The following is a 21,641-nucleotide window of genomic DNA, read 5'->3' as shown; positions in this document are numbered from 1 at the left end:
AGGGGCGACCTCGGGTGTCTGTCCTTTGTTTGCCGGCGAGCACCACTGCTGGCCTGGGCTGCCTCAGCCGCCTCCGCCCCTCAGAGGCCACCAAGGTGCCGGTGACAGACCCGGCTTTGCCATCTCCTTACCTGCAGAGCCCCCCCCCCCCGCATCCCCTCCCCCGGTACCCTGAGAGCAGCCAGGGAGCAGCCGGGCCTGACCCCCAACCAAGGGACTCCTCACAACCTCCCAACTCTGTCCAAAATCTAACACACAGAGAGACCCACACCTTACAGTTTGTCCATTTTATTATAAAAAAATACAGACTTCAAAGCTGATAGAGATGAGGGGGCCCGGGCCACCCGTCCCCCACCCCTATAAAAGGCCCCAGCCACCCGTCTCCGTGGCGGCCATCCACAATATATATTTATTTAGAATATTATAAAACACAGAGTGAGGAAAGGTGGGTAGAAATCCGAAATCCGTATAAACGTGTGTGGCCAGCTTCACTCGGTCCTTTGCTCTTTCTGTATTTTTGGTAGGTAGCTCCCCTTCCTTTTCAGTCCCGTCCCGTCCCCCCCCCCTTTTTTTTTCCTTTTTTCTTTTTCTTACAAACATTACTAGGTCACATGATCAAGGGGGAGGGCTCCAACGGACAAAAAAAAATTGAGTTTATTGCAAAGTGTTGCTTCTATCCTAAAAAGTCCACCCCCAACTCCCCCCACCAAAATAAAAGTCCCCTTGAATTGAAGGGTCTGGAAAAAAAATGTTTTAAAAAGAATTTCCATTCTGTCCTTAAGAATACATTAAAATAACTCACAGTATACACTTGCTGGTTTCTATATACAGAAATAAAAACGTCTTTCCAGGCCTGGAGACGGTTGTGCCTGGTTGGAGGGGGGGAGAGGAGGGGGTGGTGCCAGGTGGATCACAAGGGCTGAAGGGTTTTCTGAGATGATGGGGGGGGTGGCGCCCGACAGTGGCTAGAAGGGGGGGTGAGGCCCCCTGAGCCCCAGCGAGGGGCTGGCACCGTGCACCGTTTCTGGCTCAGGCTTGCCTGGCCGGAGGAACCCGAGGCAAGTCCAGGGTGGGCTCTATCTGGGACCCAAACAACGGGGACACAGAAGAAGGAAATGGCTGGTGATCCCCCTGTCTACGCCTCACAGGAGGCCAGAGATGGCTCCACCTCGCCCCTCTGGCTTGTTCCCGTCCCAGCGTCACCAGCAGTAGCAGGGAATAAATTAAATTAAAAGAAAAACCATAAGTCTTTCTGACTGAAAGGAGACAACACTGGGTGGCCCGTGGTGGGCTTCCCTGGCAGCCCTGGAGCAAGTGGCTCAGCCTCGGGGACCCCCGCGTCACCTCCCGGGGACGGGTTGGAGGACAGCCTCCTCCGGCAGGACAGCACCATGAAAGAGAAGCAGCAAGGATTTTGTCTCGGAGGTGGCCATGGTGGGTCAGAGGGCCACGGTCAAGAGGTCCCGGTGGGGCTGGTGTCATCCGGCCTGACTGACACTAGGAGCCCAGGAGGGTCCACAGCACAGGGACGGTGGTGAGGAAGAGGCGGCAGCCTGCCAGGCCGCTGCAGGAGCTGTTACTGGTAAAGATGGGCTCAGGGGACTCATACAGGGTCTCATCTGTGGGGACACAGGGCGACAGGGCTGTCAGCCAGCAGGCTTGGGGCATGACGGGATTCCCCAAGCCCCGGATCTGTGGAGTGCTCATGGGGTGAGAGGCTGAGTGAGGGGACAAGGGTCCTTACCAAGCCCCTAAAAGACACTTACTGGTTGGACGCACGAAAACTTTCAGCCGCAGGCAGGGCCGGTCCACGAGGTTGGGGGGTGTGGCAGCTGGGAAAAAAAGGCAACATCCTGGGGGGGCTGTATGCTCCCTTCTTCACACTGCTGACCTCACCCCCAGACCCATAAAACTCCTAGGCATACGTCAAAACCCCCAGACACAATGCCCTATGTTTCTCCAGGAATCGCTTTGATGCGTCCTCCATCCAAGCCTGATTCCAAGGGCTGAGTTAGGTCTCTCGGCCCAAGCAGCTTCAAGCCAGGGCAGGACGGGGGTGAGATTTATGTATTTGCTTACTTAGTTATTGATTTGAGACAGGATCTCTTTATGCATCCCTGGCTGTCCTAGAACTCTATGTGGCGGCGCACGCCTTTCATCCCAGCACTCGGGAGGCAGAGGCAGGCGGATGTTTGTGAGTTCGAGGCCAGCCTGGTCTACAGAGTGAGTCTAGGACAGCCAGGGCTATACAGAGAGACTCTGTCTCAAAAGAAAAAGAAAGAAAGAAAGAAAGAAACTCAGAGAGATCCCCTGCCTCTGCCTCCCAAGTACTGGGATTAAAGGAATAAGCCACCACAGTCACCCTAGGGTGAAATTTTAAGCAAAATAAAAATAAAACAAAGAGCTGAGGAGGTGGCTCAGCAGAAGCGGCCATCAGCTCTGGGGCCGGAAGTTCAGATCCCAGCAGGCACCTGAGAAGCTGGCAGCCCATGCAATCATGATCACAGAGCTGAGGAGGCAGAGGCAGGGGGATGACTGGGGTTCACTCCAGGTTCAGTGAGAGACCCAGAAAACAACAGCCTCTGATTCCAACTGCCAGGTGAGTGTTGGGAGTTCAAGGTCGAGGCCGCAGGATGGTGGCTCCTTGGCAGCTGGGACTGGAGACCTGTAGCCCAGGGGACACACCCCTGGTGCGGGGACACCACCTCACGGCCTGTTGGCCACCCTCACCTGCCCCTACCCCATGCTGGGACTGGAAGATTAAAAAGCGGATAATAAAAACAACAATCATCACGGAGCAGGAAGGAATTGTTACAATCTTTCAGGGATTCCTATCCTGCCAAAAAAAATTTTTTTTTCATTTTCCCCCCTCATATTCCAGGATTTCATTTTAAACACCGTCTGCCTTTCCCCACCAGATTCTTCCTTGAATTAAGAGGAGGAAGAGGAGGAAGGAACCGGACTTTGGGAGGTTTAATTTGAAAGCTGGGTGGCGGTACAAGATCTGCTAACAACCCAGGGGGCTTCCGAGACCCCGTTCCCCACTGGGCTTTCCTGAGAGACACTCAGAAATGTGGATTCCCCCCATCTCACCCTGGGACACGGGGTGGACAAGAGCCAGGGAGATTCTGCTCCAGTTCCACCCCCCCACTTTATAAGGGGGTTAGCCTTGGCTACTCACAGATGTAGTAGTACTCATGGCCGGGCCGGAACTCAAAGCCCAAGGAAAAGGGGGTGAAGAGTTGAAATTTCTCTGAGAACTTGAGGGGCCCCCCAGGCGCTGCGGGCCGGTTGCATTCCCAGCGCTTGAAGCCTCGCTGCCGGTGGTCGCAGGACGCGTGGCCCTCGCCGTTCACCATGTACAGGATGTACCGCTCCATGCGCTCGGCGGGGGGCAGCGGCGCCCCGTAGTGCGGGCAGTAGATGTCCAGGTAATCGTTGATGCTCACCTCCACCGTGTAGCCGCCGCCGCCGTCGTCACCCACAGCGCCCAGCTGAAACCTGCAGGGGAGCGGTCAGTGTGAGGCAGGCCTGATGTGGCTCCCTACCACACCATCCCTGCCGGGCGCCGTGCCTCAGTTTCCCTGCAAGGAGGCAGAGCTCAGAGGACACCGCACCCTAACCCTTGGCCTCCCACGGGGGTCCAAGCATCTTGGAGGCAGTTAGGGTTCAAGGCAACTTTCCTTGCTGTGTGACTCTGGAGTTTCTTGCCTTCTCTGTGCTGTGTGTGTGTGTGTGTGTGTGTGTGTGTGTGTGTGTGTGTGTGTGTGTTTGACAGAATCTCTTGAAACCCAGGCTGGCTTTGAACTCCATAAGTAGCCGAGGTTGACCTTGAACTCCTCATCCTCCTGCCTTTGGGGATGACACAAGAGCAGGGCAGGATCTCGCTCGGAGGGGAGGGGGAGTGTCCCTGGGTTACGGCCACTGCAGCACCCCCCTCACCCCCACCCCCGCACCTCAGTCCTCCCTTCAGCCTCAGCCTGCTGTCCCCCAGCCTGCTATCCTCTTGGGGGACAGGCCTGACCCAGCCTCCTCTTAGAGGACGGAGGTCGGCCTGCGGGGTTGGACTGCAGTTCCCTCACCATCTCCGCCTCAGGCTACGGCAGCAGGAACCCTCAGATCTCTCAGAGTGTCCCCCGGGTCCCTGTCATGTAAACGCAGGCCGAGGGCGGCAGAGGGGGGGCCTGTGAGAACCTTTATTAGCATATAAAAGCCTGGTAGCTGGGAGTGGGAGGGGGCTGCCTGAGGCTTCTTTACCTCCCCGGACAGCCGGGGAAACTGAGGCCTGGCGCCCTGCAAAGGGCTCGGGAGCTTCCTGGTACACAGCCCATAAGGTGTGAGTGCAGGCAAGCAGGGTGCTGGCTGGACTGTGGCTCAGCCATGGGCTAGTCAGATCCCCTCAGGCCTGGGGGGAGGGGTGGGTGTGTCCCCAGCCGTGACTACGGGTAAGGGACAGCACAGTGCACCTTGACCAGTTCCAAGAGGATGTGTCCCTGGCCTGCCAGTTCAGCCACATCCTGTCCTCGAGTGTGCTGCGTGGCCACCACTGCAGGCATGTGAGGCTGACCTGTTCCCCCCACCTCAGCTCGGGGAGGCTGACGGTGAGCAGCTGGTTCACACTGCAGCACATGCCTTGTGTGGGCACTGGGATCGAACTCGGGTCCTTATGCTTGTCAGGTACTCACTTTACCCACTGAGCTGTCTCCCCAGACTCAGTCCTACGCTGTGTGTGCATGAGTGCCTGCCTGTCTGCACATGCAGGTACACGGAGCCACACCCAGCTTCTTACTGGGCACTGGGGATTTGAACTTGGGTCTTCATGCTTGCACAGCAAGCCCTCTTACCCTCTTACCTGTCCCCCTGCCAGACAGACAGAATTACAGATACTGGGGTTCCATAGACCATGGCAAAGATCTTCCAGGCTCACAGTATCCCCAAATCCACAGCCAGCTTTTCTGAATATACATCAGACCCCCGAACCCGGAGGCACAATGCTGTTCATCTTTTCTTGGCGCCTCACCAGAGCCCACGATCTCCAGGCCGGGACTTCTCGGGACCATGTGTCTCCTACCCAGCCAATTCCACAGTGCTGCCTTCACCTCAGGATGCCACGCTCCACGCACGCACACATGCACACGCACGCGCGCGCACATATCACACATGCACACACACACACACACACACACACGCACACACACATGCACACGTGCGCACACATATCACATGCGCACACACACGCACACACACATGCACACGTGCACACACATATCACACATGCACATACACATACACGCACAGGCACTTGTGCACACATGTGCGCGCACATGCACACACACGCACACACAGATTGCACCATTATCCACAGTTGTTTCCTGTAACTGTGGCCAAGCCAGACCCTGTATACAGTGGTGCTCAATCCATGCTTGCTGTTTGAACAAGAGAATTTCATAAAAAGCCAAGGGTTGGAGCCTTTGGGATTACCAGGGAATAGTTCCAAGTGAGGCGAGGAGCCCGAGGCGCCCCGACTCCACCCGACAGTGGCGGGTTAGGTAGGCCACTTTGTTTTTCTTTCTCTTTGGCTCTGAAATCGCAGCAGCCTTGCTGTGTCGGTATTCCTGCTTCTAAGTTGGTGCGTGATCCAGGAGCCAGTACCCCACCTTTGCCAGTAAGGATGTTGGAGAAGGCGGGGGAACCACCCATAAAACAACCTCCGTGGAAGCCAGACAAAGCCTGGGCCCTCCCTTTGCTTGATGCCTCAGAGAAGCCAGAAGATGGAGATAAATTCTCACTTAAGGGGTTAGTGACTGCCTTCAGAATTCTTGCCGTGGTCTCTGGGCTCCACTCCTGATGCAATCCTACCCCACCATCTTGCCGTTTTCTCTCTCTGGGACCCAGGAGGGCTGACAAGAGTCGCACAGGGTCCCGAGGCCCAGGGGGAGCATGCTCGGCCAGTGTTCCACACAGGGAGGGAGATCCTTTTGTTTGGTTGGTTGGTTTTAGTTTTGGTTTTTCGAGACAGGGTTTCTCTGTGTGGCCCTGGCTGTCCTGGACTCACTTTGTAGACCAGGCTGGCCTCGAACTCACAGAGATATACCTGCCTCTGCCTCCCGAGTGCTGGGATTGCAGGCGTGCGCCACCACGCCCAGCAACAAAGATTGATTTTATTAGCCATATTGGGCGATGCCAGACCTTGTATCTTGCGCATAGGGGACATGACAGAAGGACCCATGAGGTACCCTGCAGACCCTCAAGGACAGGGTGCTGGGTGCTGGAGGCCAGTGACAGCTCACGTGTGGCCTGTAAGAGAGACTTCAGGTCATGTCCAAATGAGGACAAGAAATAAGAGTAAGGGGTGGGCTTGGGTCTCACGTAGCCCAGGCTAGCCTCTAACATCATGGCTGAGGATGACCCTGAACTCCTGAACCTCCAGCCTCCTCTTCCCCAGCATCTGTATGACAGGTCTTCCTCACCTTGCCTGTTTTATGTGGTGCCAGGACTAGGGGTAGCGAGCCCAGGGCTTCCTGCAGACTGTGAGTGCTCTTCTCACTGAGTCCAGCCCTGGGCCTTACGATCCACCTATTATCCATCTGTCTGTCTGTCTTTCTCTTGAAGCAGGGTCTCATGTAGCTCAGGCTGACCTGGAACTTACAGCAATCCTCCTGCCTCAGCATCCTGCCCAGTAGGCAGATGGCCCCTTCTGCCTCGCCCACTACCAAAGGCATATATCATCTTGTCCCTGGGAGCGGCCTCAGTTTCCCTCTGAACACGTTGATCGTCTCTCATTCATCTGGTCCACACAGGCTCTCAGCAGTCTCCCCACTCCCCTGAGGTCTGCCAACCACCAAGTCCTCAGAACCCAAATCCTCCGGCCCTTGCCTGGCACTCCGAGCACCCCTAATCTTGAAGACAGTCTCTTGCCAAACACAAAGACAAGCACGTGGCCAGGCACCGGCATGAGACCGGCAGAGGCAGAGAAGGAGCCGGGTGTTTTGATGGGTGACGAAATTACTGCCCCCATGGGGGTCACCTGCCAGGGGACCACCACGATGCCCTACTCCCAGAGCCTGGCCAGGCTCAGCAATGGCTCCCAGGTGAGCGACACCCAGAGACAACGGGCATCTCATGTGATGTCTGCTTTGGATGCTCATGACCTGTCTGTGGGGGAGAGTGGACACTGGTGAGGCCACTTCTGTAGATGGCCCTGTGGCTGCCGGGCCACACTGTGGGCCCCAGGGCTGCAGAGATGTCTCCAATCCAGCCCTTGGCACACACAGCACACAGCCATGAACACACACCATGCGACTCACGCCCTGACATAGACTCACACATGCGTGTCACATGCAGATCTGCGTGTGCACCCTGCTACCTTCTCTAATCTGTGCACATGCTCTCTTGCACACGAGCACTCGTACACACACACACACACACACACACACACACACACACACACCAGCTTGGGCCACTGTGTCACATACACTCTGCGGCAGCCAGCTCCATGCAGACTCACAGCCTGGGTCCCCCAGAGTTGTGGATGACACCATGTAGCCGCAGGCCGCTGCAGACTCCATGAACACAGCGCATGAGCTGTGGCCCAAACCCACACAAGCCGCAGCTAGACCACAGAATGCCTGGGCAGTCAATGCCGGGGTTGGGGGTGTCCTGGTCGGCCCTGGTGAGCAGGAGAGAACTGGGAATACGTCTAGAGACCCCCCCCCCTAGAGCACAGGGCAGGGTGCCTGGCAGGGTGGGCTGGTCAGACAGACCTGGATAGAGGCTTTCAGGGGTGCCTGGGCAGGTGGCTGCAGGGCTCCATCCATAAGGCCCGTTGCGGATGTCTGCCCTTCTCTGCTGAGCCACTGCCATGGGAAACCTTCACATAAGCAGGTGTGGCTGGCCAGGTGTGTATGGGTCCCCTCTGACATGGACATGGGTGAGTGTGGAACAAGTCCACCCTTCCCCGACTCGTGTGTGACCCACACTCAGTGGGCCCCAGCATTCCCCCCTCATCGCCCCTGTTTCATTTCATCCCCTTCTTCACACCAGGCTGGGATGGCCGATCCTGCCCAGCACCCCACACTGCACCCCCATACTAGGTCCTGTTGGATACCAGCCTGAAGTCCTCCCTGTATCACCTACCCATGAGCACCCACTAAATCTTAAGGCACCCTCCCCCACGACAGCAGCCGAGACCTCTTGTCAATGACAAGGCTCAATCCCACCCGGAGACGGCCTTCTGGGGCATGGTGGTCATTTGTCCTCAGGTCCCATTGTGGGGTACCTAGCAGGGTCACCCACAGAAAGGGACCCAAGGAAACGACAGGGACCCCAGGAGACACACACCCACACACCCACACACCCACACACCCACACACACACCTATAGGGAATGGTTCTGCTACCCGCCTGGCCAGCCGGCCTCCCAGGCAGCCTGTCCCAACACAGCAACAGGAGGTGGCCAGGCTGAGCTGGACCCCGGTGGTGGCAGGGGATACCTCCTTCCTTCCCAACCCAGGGTTCCAGCCTGAAGTTCTGGGTCCCCACTGCAAGCGAGGACACTCCGGGCGGCCATGACCCCTTCCCTTCTTCCCCACTTTCTCTCCATCCTGTGTTCTTCCAGACAAAGGACAGGCCACGCTGGGGACAGAGACTCCGCAAGCTAAAAACCAGAAAACTTAGGCCGTGGAAGCGCAGCTCACCAGGTTCCCTTCTCGGCCACTGGGTCTTAATGAAACCCACATGTGACCAGCAGAGCGGCGGGCTGGCGGGCGGGTGGGCGCGGGGGTGGGGGTGGGGGTGTGGGGAGACCCACTGAACTGGGGTCCCCTACCAGGTCGCTGAAAGGCCCTGGGGTCCCTCGGCCCAAGGGGACCTGACCCCACAGCTCTGCCTGGATGGCATGGGACATTCAGACAGCTCCCCCCCATCCCCACCCCACGGAGACACTGGTGGCCGGTGTCTCACAGCTTGCCTCAAAGACCAGCGTTTATGCAACTTTCTCTGGTGGATGAGGAAGGCAGCTTGGCCGGTGCTGCCGGCTTGGTTCCCCACTGGCCAGCCTGGGACACATGGGGACTCTCCGCCTAGACAGCTCCTAAGTCTCGGAAACCCCTAAGTAGTCTCCCAGGAAACCCTCCGGCGTGCACCCACCCCTGAGACCCTTCAGTGACCCAGAAGGTTCCATGCCGCTCGGAAGGTGGTCAGTGGCATTCAAACTTTTCTCACTCAGCCTGGAACAGTGGCTTCTGCTGTGTCCCTCGACTGTACCCAGAGCCTAGCAGGGTCCGACTCACAGGGTGCCGCGGGACAGGCAGGGTACCTCTGCTGGGTGTGGCAGGCTGGGCCCTCGCCCCCCGCCAGGGTCTCCAGCCCCAGCTCCAGTTCTCTGGCCATGACCTTGAGGCAGCCCCTCCTCGCTCCCTTCCTGCACCTCAGTTTCCCCAGTAGCTAAAAGGAAGGTGGAAAACGATTTGCTTGGGTTGCACCCCCTCAAGCTGACCTCCACTTATTCCGGCGCCTGGGATCCCCTCTGTCCCTCTAAAGTGTCTGGGGGATTGGAGCACCCCTTGGAGTGAACGCTGGGGTACGGAAGGGACGTTGCAACTTCCCCCAAGTTCATCTGGCGACCCACAGACAGGATGCTTCGAACCTTCCCCCAAAAGAGCCATGTCCGGGGACTCTCCGGGTTGTAAGGGAGGTCCCCAGGGATCTTTGCCAAATCCTCAGCCCTCCAGGGTGCTTCCTCTTCCAAGAGGCCAGGGGTTCAAGGGTGTCCCCGTGCAAGTCCAGCGAAGGAACTCCAGCGTCTGAGGGTGCGCAGGGCTTCCCCCAAAGTCCAGGAGCCCTGGAGGGAATACTAGGCACCCCTGAACTTCATGGGTAGGTCCGTGCGCTGCAATCCCCAGGGCTGGGGCCTCTTGGGGACCCCGGGGGTCCTCCCCCGCCGAGCTCACCTGGGGTTGCTGCGGTTCCAGTAGACTGCGTAACGGTCAGCGTTGGCGCGGGCCGGGTCCTCGTTGCGCGCACGCAGCGGCAGCAGCAGCAGCAGCAGCGGCAGCAGCGGGCGCTGCGCGGGCGCCATGGCCCCGGTGCTGCCGCCGCGCTCGCTCGCTGTCTCTCCAGCCGCCGCCTGGCCCCGCCGTCTCCGCCTCCGCCTCCGCCGCCGAGCGGGCGGAGCGCCGCGCGCTTGGAGATCCCGCCGCCCCGCCTCTGCGCGCGGCCCCCGCCGGAGACCGCGGGCGCCGAGAAACCAGGCGGCGGCGGCGGCGGCGGTAGCCGTGGCGCGGGACAGAGGCCGGGGCCGTGCACTGCGCAAGGAGCTCTCCCGGGTTCCCCGGGCGCGGGGGCTCCCTCGCCTTTGTCCCCGCTGGAGCGTCTTGGAGGGTCGCGGGCGCCCCCTCCCGCCGCGCCCCGGACCCTCCAAGCCTCAGCTGGGCCCCGCCCCGGCCAGCCTCGCGCAGACTCTACCACGGATCCCCAGGGTCCCGCCCCAGCCACCCGCATCGGGGACGTGAAGCCCCCAGAGCGTTACTGCTGGACCCTCTGCGGCCCCGCCCTGTGTGGATTACAGCTAAGGGCTGGTCTGTACCCGGCCTGGTACCTCAGCACTCAGGAGGCTGAGGCAGGAGGATTGACGCAAGTTCCAGGCCAGCCTAGGCTACTACAGAGGGAGACTTTGTCCCCAAAACCAAAGAAGTCAGAAGTCATAGGCCAGCTGTAGTGGTACACACCTGTCCTCCCAACACTCAGGAGGCCGAGGCAGGAGGATCAGACACTCAAGGTCATCCTCAGCTACAAAGGGAGTTGGAGGCCATCCTGGGCTACATGAGACTCTATATCAGGAAACAAAAAAAGCCCACTAAAGTTCCATGTCACCTTTGCCTAGCTTCCCATCCTTTTGATCCCTGAGGCCCCTGTGAGTCACTTCCAGAACCCTGGGGACCTTCACCACATCCCCCACAGGTGAAGGGATGCTGGGCGGGGGGGGGGGGGGGGGGGGGGCGGGGACAGGACGGGACACGGGACGACGACTTGGAGCTGTGTGCACTGGAGGGGGTTTTTCTTTTTTGTCTGTTTTTCATTTGCTGGGTCTAGTGCTGGGAGGGTGGGGACTCCAGAACATTTGGATTCTAGCGTGGCCCTCTGTCATCCCACGGACTGTCAGAAACTGAAGATGGTACCAATGAGGCCAGAATGGTGTAGGACTCAGATATGTGGCCTTTGGTGACAAGTTCCCAGCCTTATAACACACACACACACACACACACACACACACACACACACACACGTCAGGGCAGGGATGAGATTTCACCCAGATCTGGAAGTGTTCCCTTCCCCCCACCCCCTCCAACCCCTCCATCTGACCACTGAAATACTTTTGGTTTCTGTAGACCTGTTGTTCCATGCCTCACTCACGACAGGCTTTGCTCAGGGACCTGAGCTTGTCTGTGGAGGGTGTTCTGGGATCTCCAGGGCAGGTGGGCAGGCCCTGGTGGCACCCCCAGGAGGGCACAGCACATGGGCCCACGGTGCCTAAGCATTCTGCCCTGCCCTAACGCTGAGCGCTGGAGGCCGCCCTGTGCTCACTTTGGAACGGGAGGGTGGCCGAGATGGAAGTCCCATCTCGCAGACTGGATCTGTTAGGTTCTAACTCACCAGGACCAGTCACAAGGACACCTAGCAAGGAGGCCACATCCCCAGGCCTCATTTGCATGCTGGGGCCACCGAGTTGAGAGCCGCCTGCCGCCAGTGGATCTGAGCAGAAAGCTCTGCCTTCTGTTCTCGGCTGTTGTCTCAAGGTCAGATCCGGAGCGGGGACAGGAACAAAGGCGGCTGTCCCCCACTCTACCTCCCCAGCCCGCCTGCCGCTCCTGAGGACGCACAGACGAGAAGAGGCCTCGTGAGGGAACTCTGCCTGGCCACGACAGTGACAGGGAACATAGGAGCCCCTGTCCCCTCCCCAGGCAGCCTGCCCCAGCCCATGAGGTCAGTGGTCACGAGACACCAGACTCTCTGCCTTGGAGACAGTCAGAGGTCTGGGGCCTACTATGAGGCGGAGCATCGGGAAAGGTCAGGGGTTACCAGGGTCAGAGGTGGCTTTAGATACCTCTTGGCTGAGATCTGTCCCAGGTTACCGGGGTCCCTCATCTGTCTCCTGGGGCTGTGTGCTCAAGCCATGGTCCACCTTATGATCTGGTCCACTCTGCGAGGGTGTTTAGTGGCCCTGACGCAACCCTACCTCCAGCCTAGTCCCATCCACCCTGGCTGGCCACCGATGGCTCACCATCTATCTGTCCCTCTGGCACCCAAGGCAAGGCCTCAGGCTCCCGATCTCAGTGTCTGGCGGCCCCACAACCATCAAAGGCCACTTTGCCAGGCAGGAGGCTAAAAATATGCAGAGAGGAATTTCTCATTACAGAATAAATTGTACCAAATTGCCCACCTGAGCTGAGGCAGGGTTGGGCAGATGGGGGTGGGTGGCCTGTGTAGCTGGCCAACTGCAGAGTAAGGACAGGGCAGGTGCTTGCCCTCAAGCCCAGCAATAGGCACCCATCAGGGCCCAAAGAAATAATAGTCTTTGGGTTAACGGCAAGCACAAGCTCAGAGGGGCTCCTCCCTCCCTCCTTCATCCCTTTCTCCTCTTCCTCTTCACAGACCTACCCACCCTCCCTCCTGCTCTCATCTCCCCTCCCCTCGTCCTCGCTCCCACCCCCCTCATTCTCTTCCTGTCACTTCTCCATCCCACATCATCTCGTGCCTTCACGCACGAGGTGCAGGCCAGGCCCGGGCTGTGGCCCCAAGCCCATCTTCCCCCAGTGAGACCCGTCGGGAGTCCCAGCACACAGCCATGCCTGCGTCACTACAACTCCAATGCCCGCACAGGCACCTATGGCAGAGGCTGGTGCCAACCAGAGCCCTACAGAGGATCTCAGGACACCCTGGCCTACTGTCCCCTGGGGGAGCGCCATGCAAGTGGGTCACAGCTGTTAACTCTGACTTCCCAGGGAGATGGTATTGGTCCGTGACATGCACCTGTCCCTGTGTCCCCGGTTGAGCAGCTGAGGGTTAGCTAGGATGGGGTCCCCCACCGAGAGGCCTGGTTTGCCCACACCCAGGAGGTGGAACAGGAGGAGAGAACACAGTTTTGTCTTTTATTTTGTGTATATTATGGTGTGGCAGTCAGGAGACAAGCTACAGGAGTTAGCTCTCTCTTTCCACCATGTGGGTTTCCTAGAATCAAACTTGGGCTTTGGCAGCTGGCAGCGTTACCTGCTGAGCTTCTCTGCCAGCCCAGGGCTCAGATTTAGGATGGGTGCAGGTGGCGACAGGGTTTGGAGCTCAAGCCCCTGCCTGCCCCCCCCCCCCGTGTGTGTGTGTGTGTGTGTGTGTGTGTGTGTGTGTGTGTGTGTGTGTGTACGTGGTGCTGGGAGCCGCCCCAGGCGTGCACTTGCAGGCTGGCCAGGCCCCAAGGCCTTCCATCTTGCCTGACAGCCGCTCTCCTGGCTTTCAGCTGTGCAGAGCACCGGCTAATAGTGCATTAACCTTGACGGAACTGCCAATTATCCGTGCTAATGCCGGGGTGCAGTGACTGCTGACAGGCGGATGGTGGTGGGGCCACCCTCCCTGCAAGCGGAGGCTGAGGCGGGGGCTGGGGTCTCTCCTGACCTCATTAGACTAATCACCATGCCTTTTGAAGCTCCAGCAATGGCTGAGCTGTGGGACCAGGGGTGCAGATCACAGAATTTCGGGGTTCAGGAACCAGGGCCACCTAGTAGGCATAAAACAAAGACGGAGAGTGACCGACAGGGCCCAGAGCTGTGACTCAGGAACTCTGGGTTCCCCTGGGTGTAAGCTGGGGGTGCAAACCACAGAGACTTCCTGTGGGGAGCAGCCCAGGCTGAGCAGGGACCCAGGCGCCACAGGAGATGGGCGGGCTGTGGCCAGGCTCTCATCCACACTACAGGATGGAGAGAGTGGACACTCAGCCTGGCATCAGCACTCCTACAAGGCAGAAATAGCCTCGGGGACCCAGCTCAGCCCAGCTGCAGTGTCAGTGGGGCTTCAGGAGGCTGAGGACTGACTGGGTAGCCATGGCGCAGGTGCTGGACAAGCTCAGGCCAGCCACAGGACACTCAGGTCCGAGGGTTCTGCAGAGGACCAAGAGAGAGCTGGAGCCCTATTCCCAGTGTAACTGGTGGGGTCCTGGTAGGCAAGGTGGCATGTGGCTGCCACCTGGTGGCAGCTTCTTGTTATGACCAGGCAGAGTGGACTTAAACCCAGGCTGTGACCTCAGGCTGCAAGTGACTTCGGTATCCCTGTCCCTCTCCAAGTCTAAGGCCAGAGGGAGGTGACTAGCTAATGCTATGGCTCCTGGGAAAGGCTGCCATAGGTGCCAATACCCTGAGCCAGGGTGTCACAGCTGGACCCTTGGGACAAGTCTGAGGAATGACTAGGTAGGTCTCTCCAGGGACGGTGACGTCAACAGGAAGGGCCTTGTCCTAGGCAACCAGGATGACACCCGGGTGTGGCATCGATGGGGACGTTTCAGGTAAGCTACAAAGCCACAGCTTCATTTATTGTCCCCAAAGCAGCAGGAAGGTGCACACAGAGGTCCCAGGGTCCATAGGCTCCAGCAAGTCTCGTCGTAGGGCGGCCTTGTCCTTTCTGGGAGGCAGGGTGACAGAGCAGCGCAAATCAGCCCAGTCGTGGGGGCCTCAAGTCTGTGGGCTGACCTGGTCCATGGAGCCTCCCGGGGGGCAGTGCAGGCTCCCTCCAGGAAGGCTGACATCAGAGCCCGCAGAATTACGGGTCCGTTCTTGTCCTTGTAGCTTGCCATCCCCACCTCGACATCTGCATGGGGGAAGAACAGGACAAGCCATGGAACTGAGGGACGATGGCCGGATGGGGCCCCTTTCCAGCCCAGCCTGCGGAAGGTCCCCTTCCAGGCCCATCAGGGTGGGTGGAAGAGATCACAGAAAATGCCTAAGCTGGTGTCTGCCTCCTTCAGGGGCCTTGGAAAGCCAGATGTAGTGCCCATGGGGGTCCTGGCTCTACACCAGTCTACCGAAACAGGACACTAAGCCCTGCTCAGAAGCCTGTGGGGGATCACTTGTTTATGCTCAGTGCAGCCTTACTGTCCTCAGCACGCTCCCGGGCGAGGGCGCTGCCTCTGAGCTAGACCCTAACCCCATTTAGAACACGGCCTCTCGCTCATCCCTCAATGATGAAGTCCTGCCTACCATCTCAGATTCCTGGTTTCAAAGACAGTCTCTTCCTCACTGTCCAGAGAGTCCATGTCCTCGTGCTCCTCGGTGTTGGCCAGCAGTCCATACCTCTTTCGCTGTGGCTTCTTGAGCCTGCAGGGCACAAACACCCTCAGAGGCGACTTGGGCACCGGTGTGACATCCAGCCCATGAGGCCCAGGCTCCTCTCCTTCCCTGCGCACCTCCCCCTGCCCCTCGCCCCCGCAGCTGACAGAGCCCAATATGAATGCGCCAGGTGGTGGTGGTGCACACCTTTAATCCCAGCACTCAGGAGGCAGAGGTAGGAGGATCGCTGTGAGTTCGAGGCCAGCCTGGTCTACAAAGCGAGTCCTGGACAGCCAGGGCTACACAGAGACCCTGTCTCCAAAGCCCAAACCAAAAGAGCCCAAAGAGCTACAAGAGCAACTCTGAGCACGGTGAAAGCCATGGAGGCAGGTGCGCGGACGCTGTTGGATCGCCACTTTGTGTTTAAGCACAGCGGGTAGGAATAAAATGGAAGGCGGAAGACTTTTTGTTTTGAGTCGGTGTCTTCAGATGTTAAGGGATCCTCCTGCCTCCACTCCTCAAGTGTTGAGGTAACAGGCGTGTCTGGCCACGCACGCCGCGCTGTGTGCATGTTTATACACGAGCCTCAGCCAAGGAAGCAGCTTTGCGGTTCTTGCGATCCAGACCGATTTTCCGCACAGCTGTCAGCACAGCGCCGGGAGGCCGAGGTATGAGGACGGCCACACCGAGGCTGCTGCCCACTCCCCGCCAGTCAGAAGCAAGAGCTGGGCCTGACGCCCCGGTCACGTGCCCTCCCGCTCCCTCCCACAGTGACTCACAGGATGCCGATTGGACCCGCCAACGCACCTAAAAGCCCGGATGAGGAAGTAAAGCGAGATCAGGCCGCAGAGCCCGGTGACTACGTAGAACAAGCGGAGCAGCGGGGAGCCCGTGTGCGGGAGCCCCTCGCTTGTGTAGTTATAAGGCGCGGCCGGCCGGCTGGAGTTCTCAGCGGATCCCGGGGTGGCGCACGGGAGCAGCAGCAGCAGCAGCAGCGGCGGCGGCGGGAGCAGCATCACACGCGGCGCCATGCCCGAGCCGAGGCGGAAGTGCACACGGCCCGGCCCCGCCCCGCCCACAATGCCCTGCGCCACGCCCGGGTTGCTCATCCTAGTGCCTGAGTGTGGAGGTAGGTGGGTGCTAAGGCTCCTCCCCGCGGCGCCCGAGCCGCATCTCAGACCCAAGCCACACAGCCGAGGTTGGGGTCACAGCCTTTATTCACGACCCGCCCCCATCCCCTCAACGTCCCGCCCCAGCGGCCGCGCCCGCCCAGCTTCGTTTTCTGCTCCTGCGGGAAGCCGTCCGGGTGGGGGAGCGGGTGGCAGCTCAGGAGTTGTCTGGAAGGAAGAGGAAGGAGATGAGGGGTCAGGGAAAGCACAGTCCAGCTCCTGGGGCATCCCCGGACCCCACGCACTCACCGGCAACTGTGTGCAGTGCCTGGTCCTCCGCCTGCGGAACCCAGAAGCGGAGTTGCGGCCACAGCCATCTGTCCATGCCTCAGGCTGGCTCCCCTTCATCCTGCCAAACAGAGGAGCGTGACCCTAGCATCCCCGTGGGCCTGCGGCGCCCTCCCGCCTCCCCGCGCCCACCCTCGCGGCGCCCACGTGGATCGTCCCGAGGCGGCCGCGGCCTAGGGTGTCAGCGCCCTTCTGCAGCTGCCCAGGCTCTGGGTAAAAACTAGAGACGCGGCCGGCGCAGCTGGAGGACCAGCCTGCGAGCAGGGAACAAAAACAAGGCAGGGCGCCCGCTGGCCGCGGGAAGGCTGGACGGAGGGGCCAGCCTGGCTTCAGGGCGCCGAGGTCAACCCAGGCCTACGCGTCCGTCCAAGTGAGCTATAAACCGGAGGGATGCAACACGAGCGAAGTGTTACCTCGAGGCACAGCCAGCTGCACAGAGCTAGCGGGGAGCAGCGGGAGTCGCGCAGGGTCTGGCTCGCGTCTGTCCCCGAGGGCTGCGGCTTCGGAGGCTAGCAGAGAATGCCTGGGGCCGGGGGAGGGGGCGCAGCCGCCCGCTGCCCCTCGGCACTGCCCATGCCCTGCCTCCCGCACTGCCCTGCCTTCCTAGCTGCTCTGCTGGCCACGGAGCCGCAGCTCAGTGTGTCGGCAATGAAAGGGAAATGGTCAGAGCGAGGTTCATTTCACACGGTCTTTTAATCGGCTTCGTGAAGCCAAAGAAACTGCGTACAAGAATTCCTCAGCCACTGTGAATACAACATCGATGGAGTATGCATGTCTTCAGTAAAAAAGGACAATATAAATAAACACTTCCACAGCCTCCCGGACTGCTGCGCGTCCCCACGGCCTCTGCCTGCTCCGTGGGTGGGCCCTGCTGCGCCCCACAGTGGCGCTGGGAGCTGGGGAGCCATGGCTCGCTCCAATCAAGTCCATTTCATCTCAGGAGGGGTGGGCGCCACACTTCACGGCGGCCACAGAAAAAACAAAAACAAAAAACAAAAACAAGTAACCAAAACCCACACAACCCGACAATTTAGAAAAAAAAACAAAAACCCCATGGCTCATGGTAAACAGTAAAATCTGAAGTGCTTTCCAAAACGTTTTTAGAACGCTTAAAAACAGACAGCGCTTCATAAAAAGAAGTCTAGTCACGAGGCCATCTCGGGTCAGAAGCAGGCTGCAATGGGTCAGAACTGCAAGGACTACAAAAGTGGGAACAAGGTGCTCACTACACAACGTTCAGCGAAGCTCCCCCATCTTAATTACAGCCATGGAAGGACGATCTGGACGCGGAGGGCTTTTACTCGTTGTGTGTAGCTGAGGACAGAAGCGGGACAGTGTGAAGGCCTGGGGCGTGCGCTCTGCCGCGCAGGGCTCCATGCACTGCCCTGTTCGTGGGGCAGGCCGGGGAGCTGTGCCGCAGGCTGAGCGGCCTGAGATGCTCTGAGGACACAGGGTTCACCAGCCCAGCCGCACGCCGCTGGGCGCATCCTCGGAGCCTGACTTACCGTAACTGTCATAGCTGTCTCTGTAGGACCCGCCGGAGCTCCGATAGCCATAGCTGCCGCCCTGACTCCGACTGTGGAAGGACACACATCGACACTGAAGGCCCCAGGTGTAGTGGCGCCCGGGCTCAGCACTACGCCAGGTGCCGCTGGCAAGAGTGGGTGCAGTGTGGGGGCTGCCCGCCCTGTACATGACGTCCTAGTGCCAGCTGGGTGCTCAGCACAGAGCAAACAACCCCACCTGCGCCAGCTCACCCTTTCTGCTGCTGCGCCCTCCCTCTTCTCACAGCCTGGGCCCAGCTGGTCCCGCCGAGGCCCAACTTCCCCAGGGTTCCCATCTGGCTCACCTGGCGTAGTAGTCTCTGGAGCCCCCGTAACCCCCGCTCCGGGACTCAAAGCGGCCACCTCCATAGCCTCGGTCCCCGCCTCCTGTAGACAGCACAGAGAACAGAGTCAGTGAGTCCCCCACCCCTGCAGCAGTCGCGCCCCAGCAGCCCAAGCCCTCCTCCCAGCACTCACCTCTGGAGAACCCACGGCCCCGACTGCGTCCCCCACGGAAGAAGCCCCGGCCTCCAGCAGAGGCACCCCGGTATCCTCGGGACCGGTTGTCAGAAGACTTGCCCGCCTGGTCAACTCGGATCTGCCGCCCATCCACAGACTGTGGGGCACAGAGAGGGTCAGTAGTGCCGCGTTCTACCGTAGACCTGTGCGACCCAAACTGGCTGACCTGATTCTCACCTTCCCATTCATAGCCATCATGGCGTCCTTAGCGTCATCAATGTTCTCAAAGGTGACAAACCCAAAGCCTCGGGAGCGCTGGGTCTCTCTGTCCTTTACCACCACCACTGCAGGAGAGAGGCATTAGTTGTGCCAGTGTGCCCCCAGAGCAGAAAGCGAGAATGGTGCTCCCTGCCCAGGCCTCACCTTCAGAGATCTGCCCGTACTTGGAGAAGACCTGCTCCAGTGCCTGCTCGTTGGTGTCGAAGCTCAGCCCTCCCACAAAAAGCTTGCCTTCATCTGACGCCATGGCAGCCCGTGCACACCACAGATGTTTGCCTTGCCTTCACAGCCTCCCCACTCTGGAAATGGAAACCAGAGAGCACACTCTTAGCCTTTACAAACGTTGAGGATGGCCTCCCTTTATAGCCCACGGTGGCCTTGGAAGTGCTGGGGTGAGGCAGGCCACTGAAAGCTTTAAGGAGTTTCCTGCCTCTTCTCCTCCCTCCCTACTTTTGTATAAAAGTGACCCACTGCCTGCCTTCCTGGGAAACCTGAGCCACAAGCGGTGTTTCACACTGAGGCAGGAAGATGGAGACAAAGGACACTGTGGAGCAGTGTTTCAAAACAAACACTGTGGCCTTTGGGATCTGGAGGAACAAGGACCCTAAGTCCAAAACCATCAACAACCTCCCAGAAAGTTCCATACCATCCTGGGCTACATAGTGTCTCAAAAATAAACACAGCCAAGTCTTTTCTGCTTTATCATCGCAAACCCACATGTAAGACTGTGTCCTATAGATGAAGCTAACCTTAAGGACGGTTCTAGGCCTTAATACAAATGAACTCCAGTCCCTCTCCTACAGTGGCCCTTCATTATAGCTGACCAAAAGGATGCCAAGGTGTGATCACCCAGCCAGAATGGCATGCTGGAAGCTTCTTCACTTTGCAAGAGGGTGTGTGTGTGGTTGTGGACACAAACTCCCTACCCTTACTAGCTAGAAGTTGTTGGACCAGAGAAGCGTCATCACTAAAATACACCTTTAGGGTGCTGTCAGGGAGGTGTGACACTTCCGGGATGCAACCTGGGGCCACAGTTCATTCAACCACTAAGGGCTAGAGAAATGCTTTCCGCATGGTGGACTAGGAGGTTGGCCCAGGAGGCGTGGCTATCGAAAGGGGCGTGGCACTTAAACAAAGTCATTATTGGCTGAGGACAACCAGGACCCAACCACTTGGAAAACAAGTGCACTATACTATTACTGGACCTTTATACCTGGGGTGGGGGTGAGGGTGGGACACACAAACAAACTTGGGGGGCAAAAAGCGCAATACTCAAAACTACATGTGCTTTCTTCCCACTGGAATCACAAGGGAAGAGAAAACCGAGGTACTGGCAGCTGTAGTTAAGGGTCACACGGGACACAGCTCCACAGCTGCGGACAACAGGACTCCGGAGCTAGGCGCGCCCCGCCCCCGGAGCAGCGCATGCGCCACGCACGCACCCTGCGCCATTCCATCCGGGCACTCGGCAGTCCCGCCATTTCGCCGGCGAGGCTGTTCAGAGTCTCGCGGCCGCCATTTTACAAAAAAAAAAAAAAAAAAAAAAAAAGCCCACCACTAAAGTCGGCACCGGCCCGGGGGTGACGCGCGGTGGAGGACACCCACCGGGAAGTGTGAGGTCCCGCTGTCCCGCCGCCCGCCTCGCCGCCGGCGGGGCGGACTCCAACCCGGGCCCGCCCCCAAGCCCCAGGGGCGTGCCGCTGCGGCTCCGCCTCGCCCGGGAGCCACAGGCCGCCCGCCGCCCCGGGCCCCTCAGAGCCGGTGCCGCCAGGGCCCTCACCGCTGAGCCGGGCAGGTCCCTGACGCGGGCGGGAAGACAGCGCGCCACACACACCCAAGCCTCCTAACGCGCGAGTGCGAGGGGGCGCGCCGGAGTCCCGCCTGATATACCCCGCTCCCGGGGCCACGCCCCCGGACCCGCCCACCACGCCGCGATGGCCAATCCGGCGCCTCAGACTCGGCAGCGGCGCCTCGGCGGAGGGGCGGGGCTCTGCTAGCTTCGTCCCGGCCCGCGCGGAGGCGCTGGGCGTTGTGATTGGCTGATGCGACGTGCCCAGGCCGCATGCTCCCGCCCTGGGGGGGGGGGCTGGGGAGTGTGGGGGGGGGCGCGGAGCTGACCCACTTCTGCGCTTCCCCCGCCCGGCTGGCCTGCGACGGGGGAACAAAGAGCTTCAGGCTTCTGCTTTTAAAGAGCTCTCGCTACCTCAGTGGGGCTCCCAAATAAGGCTCGAACCTTAACTGATCGACTTCACACTTCTCCAGTCTTTTTATTTATTTATTTTACGTTTATTTAGCTGAGGCGCGTGTGTGGAAGCCAGAAGACAGTTTTCTGGAATCTCTTCTTCCATCATTCTAGGTCCTGAGGGGGAGTAGCTGCAAGCGGCAAGCACCTTTATCCACTGAGTCATCTTGCTGGGCCCACGAACCCAAATCTACCCGAACTGCCCTAGTCCAAAAGAACCTCCCAGTAGGTGGTGGCGCGCACTTTTAATTTCAGCACTCGGGAGGCAGAGGCAGGTGGAACTCTGTGAGTTCGAGGCCAGCCTGGTCTACAGAGTGAGTCCAGGACAGTCAGGGCTACACAGAGAAACCCTGTCT

The 21,641-nt window shown here is 59.2% G+C and overlaps 3 protein-coding genes across 3 annotated transcripts; all 3 read right to left on the bottom strand.

Moving 5' to 3' along the window:
• Positions 1 to 272: 272 nt before the first annotated feature.
• Positions 273 to 10,332, bottom strand: EFNA2 (ephrin A2). Its single transcript, XM_084795617.1, has 4 exons — positions 9,950 to 10,332; positions 3,182 to 3,501; positions 1,767 to 1,832; positions 273 to 1,619 (listed from the first exon to the last, which is right to left on the bottom strand). Exons 1-4 carry the CDS (start codon positions 10,075 to 10,077, stop codon positions 1,498 to 1,500), a joined length of 636 nt encoding a protein of 211 aa, XP_084651743.1. The 5' UTR covers positions 10,078 to 10,332; the 3' UTR covers positions 273 to 1,497.
• Positions 10,333 to 13,126: 2,794 nt separating this feature from the next.
• Positions 13,127 to 17,297, bottom strand: FAM174C (family with sequence similarity 174 member C). The gene is made up of 4 exons (XM_084795631.1): positions 16,723 to 17,297; positions 16,112 to 16,641; positions 15,236 to 15,352; positions 13,127 to 14,846 (listed from the first exon to the last, which is right to left on the bottom strand). Coding segments are annotated over exons 2-4 (420 nt in total). The 5' UTR covers positions 16,414 to 16,641; positions 16,723 to 17,297; the 3' UTR covers positions 13,127 to 14,845.
• A 138-nt stretch (positions 17,298 to 17,435) lies between these two features.
• On the bottom strand, positions 17,436 to 20,974 carry CIRBP (cold inducible RNA binding protein). Its single transcript, XM_084795624.1, has 7 exons — positions 20,824 to 20,974; positions 19,188 to 19,342; positions 19,002 to 19,108; positions 18,783 to 18,921; positions 18,611 to 18,692; positions 18,267 to 18,337; positions 17,436 to 18,075 (listed from the first exon to the last, which is right to left on the bottom strand). Exons 2-7 carry the CDS (start codon positions 19,288 to 19,290, stop codon positions 18,059 to 18,061), a joined length of 519 nt encoding a protein of 172 aa, XP_084651750.1. The 5' UTR covers positions 19,291 to 19,342; positions 20,824 to 20,974; the 3' UTR covers positions 17,436 to 18,058.
• Positions 20,975 to 21,641: the final 667 nt, after the last annotated feature.

The sequence above is a fragment of the Acomys minous genome (genome assembly GCF_964271855.1).
Source record: "Acomys minous genome assembly, chromosome: 9".
NCBI lineage: Eukaryota > Metazoa > Chordata > Mammalia > Rodentia > Muridae > Acomys > Acomys minous.
This window is presented reverse-complemented; position numbering and strand designations above follow the sequence as displayed.

Coding starts and splice junctions, on each gene's coding strand:
- CIRBP (XM_084795624.1), bottom strand. CDS start 19,290: ATGGCGTCAGATGAAGGCAAGCTTTTTGTGGGAGGGCTGAGCTTCGAC. Junction 18,922..19,001: donor TGATGGCTATGAATGGGAAG/GTGAGAATCAGG, acceptor TGTGCCCCACAG/TCTGTGGATGGGCGGCAGAT. Junction 18,693..18,782: donor GGGCCGTGGGTTCTCCAGAG/GTGAGTGCTGGG, acceptor TGCTGTCTACAG/GAGGCGGGGACCGAGGCTAT.
- FAM174C (XM_084795631.1), bottom strand. CDS start 16,413: ATGAGCAACCCGGGCGTGGCGCAGGGCATTGTGGGCGGGGCGGGGCCG. Junction 15,353..16,111: donor TTCCTCATCCGGGCTTTTAG/GTGCGTTGGCGG, acceptor TGTGCCCTGCAG/GCTCAAGAAGCCACAGCGAA.
- EFNA2 (XM_084795617.1), bottom strand. CDS start 10,077: ATGGCGCCCGCGCAGCGCCCGCTGCTGCCGCTGCTGCTGCTGCTGCTG. Junction 3,502..9,949: donor TGGAACCGCAGCAACCCCAG/GTGAGCTCGGCG, acceptor GCTCCCCTGCAG/GTTTCAGCTGGGCGCTGTGG. Junction 1,620..1,766: donor AGTTTTCGTGCGTCCAACCA/GTAAGTGTCTTT, acceptor GTGTCCCCACAG/ATGAGACCCTGTATGAGTCC.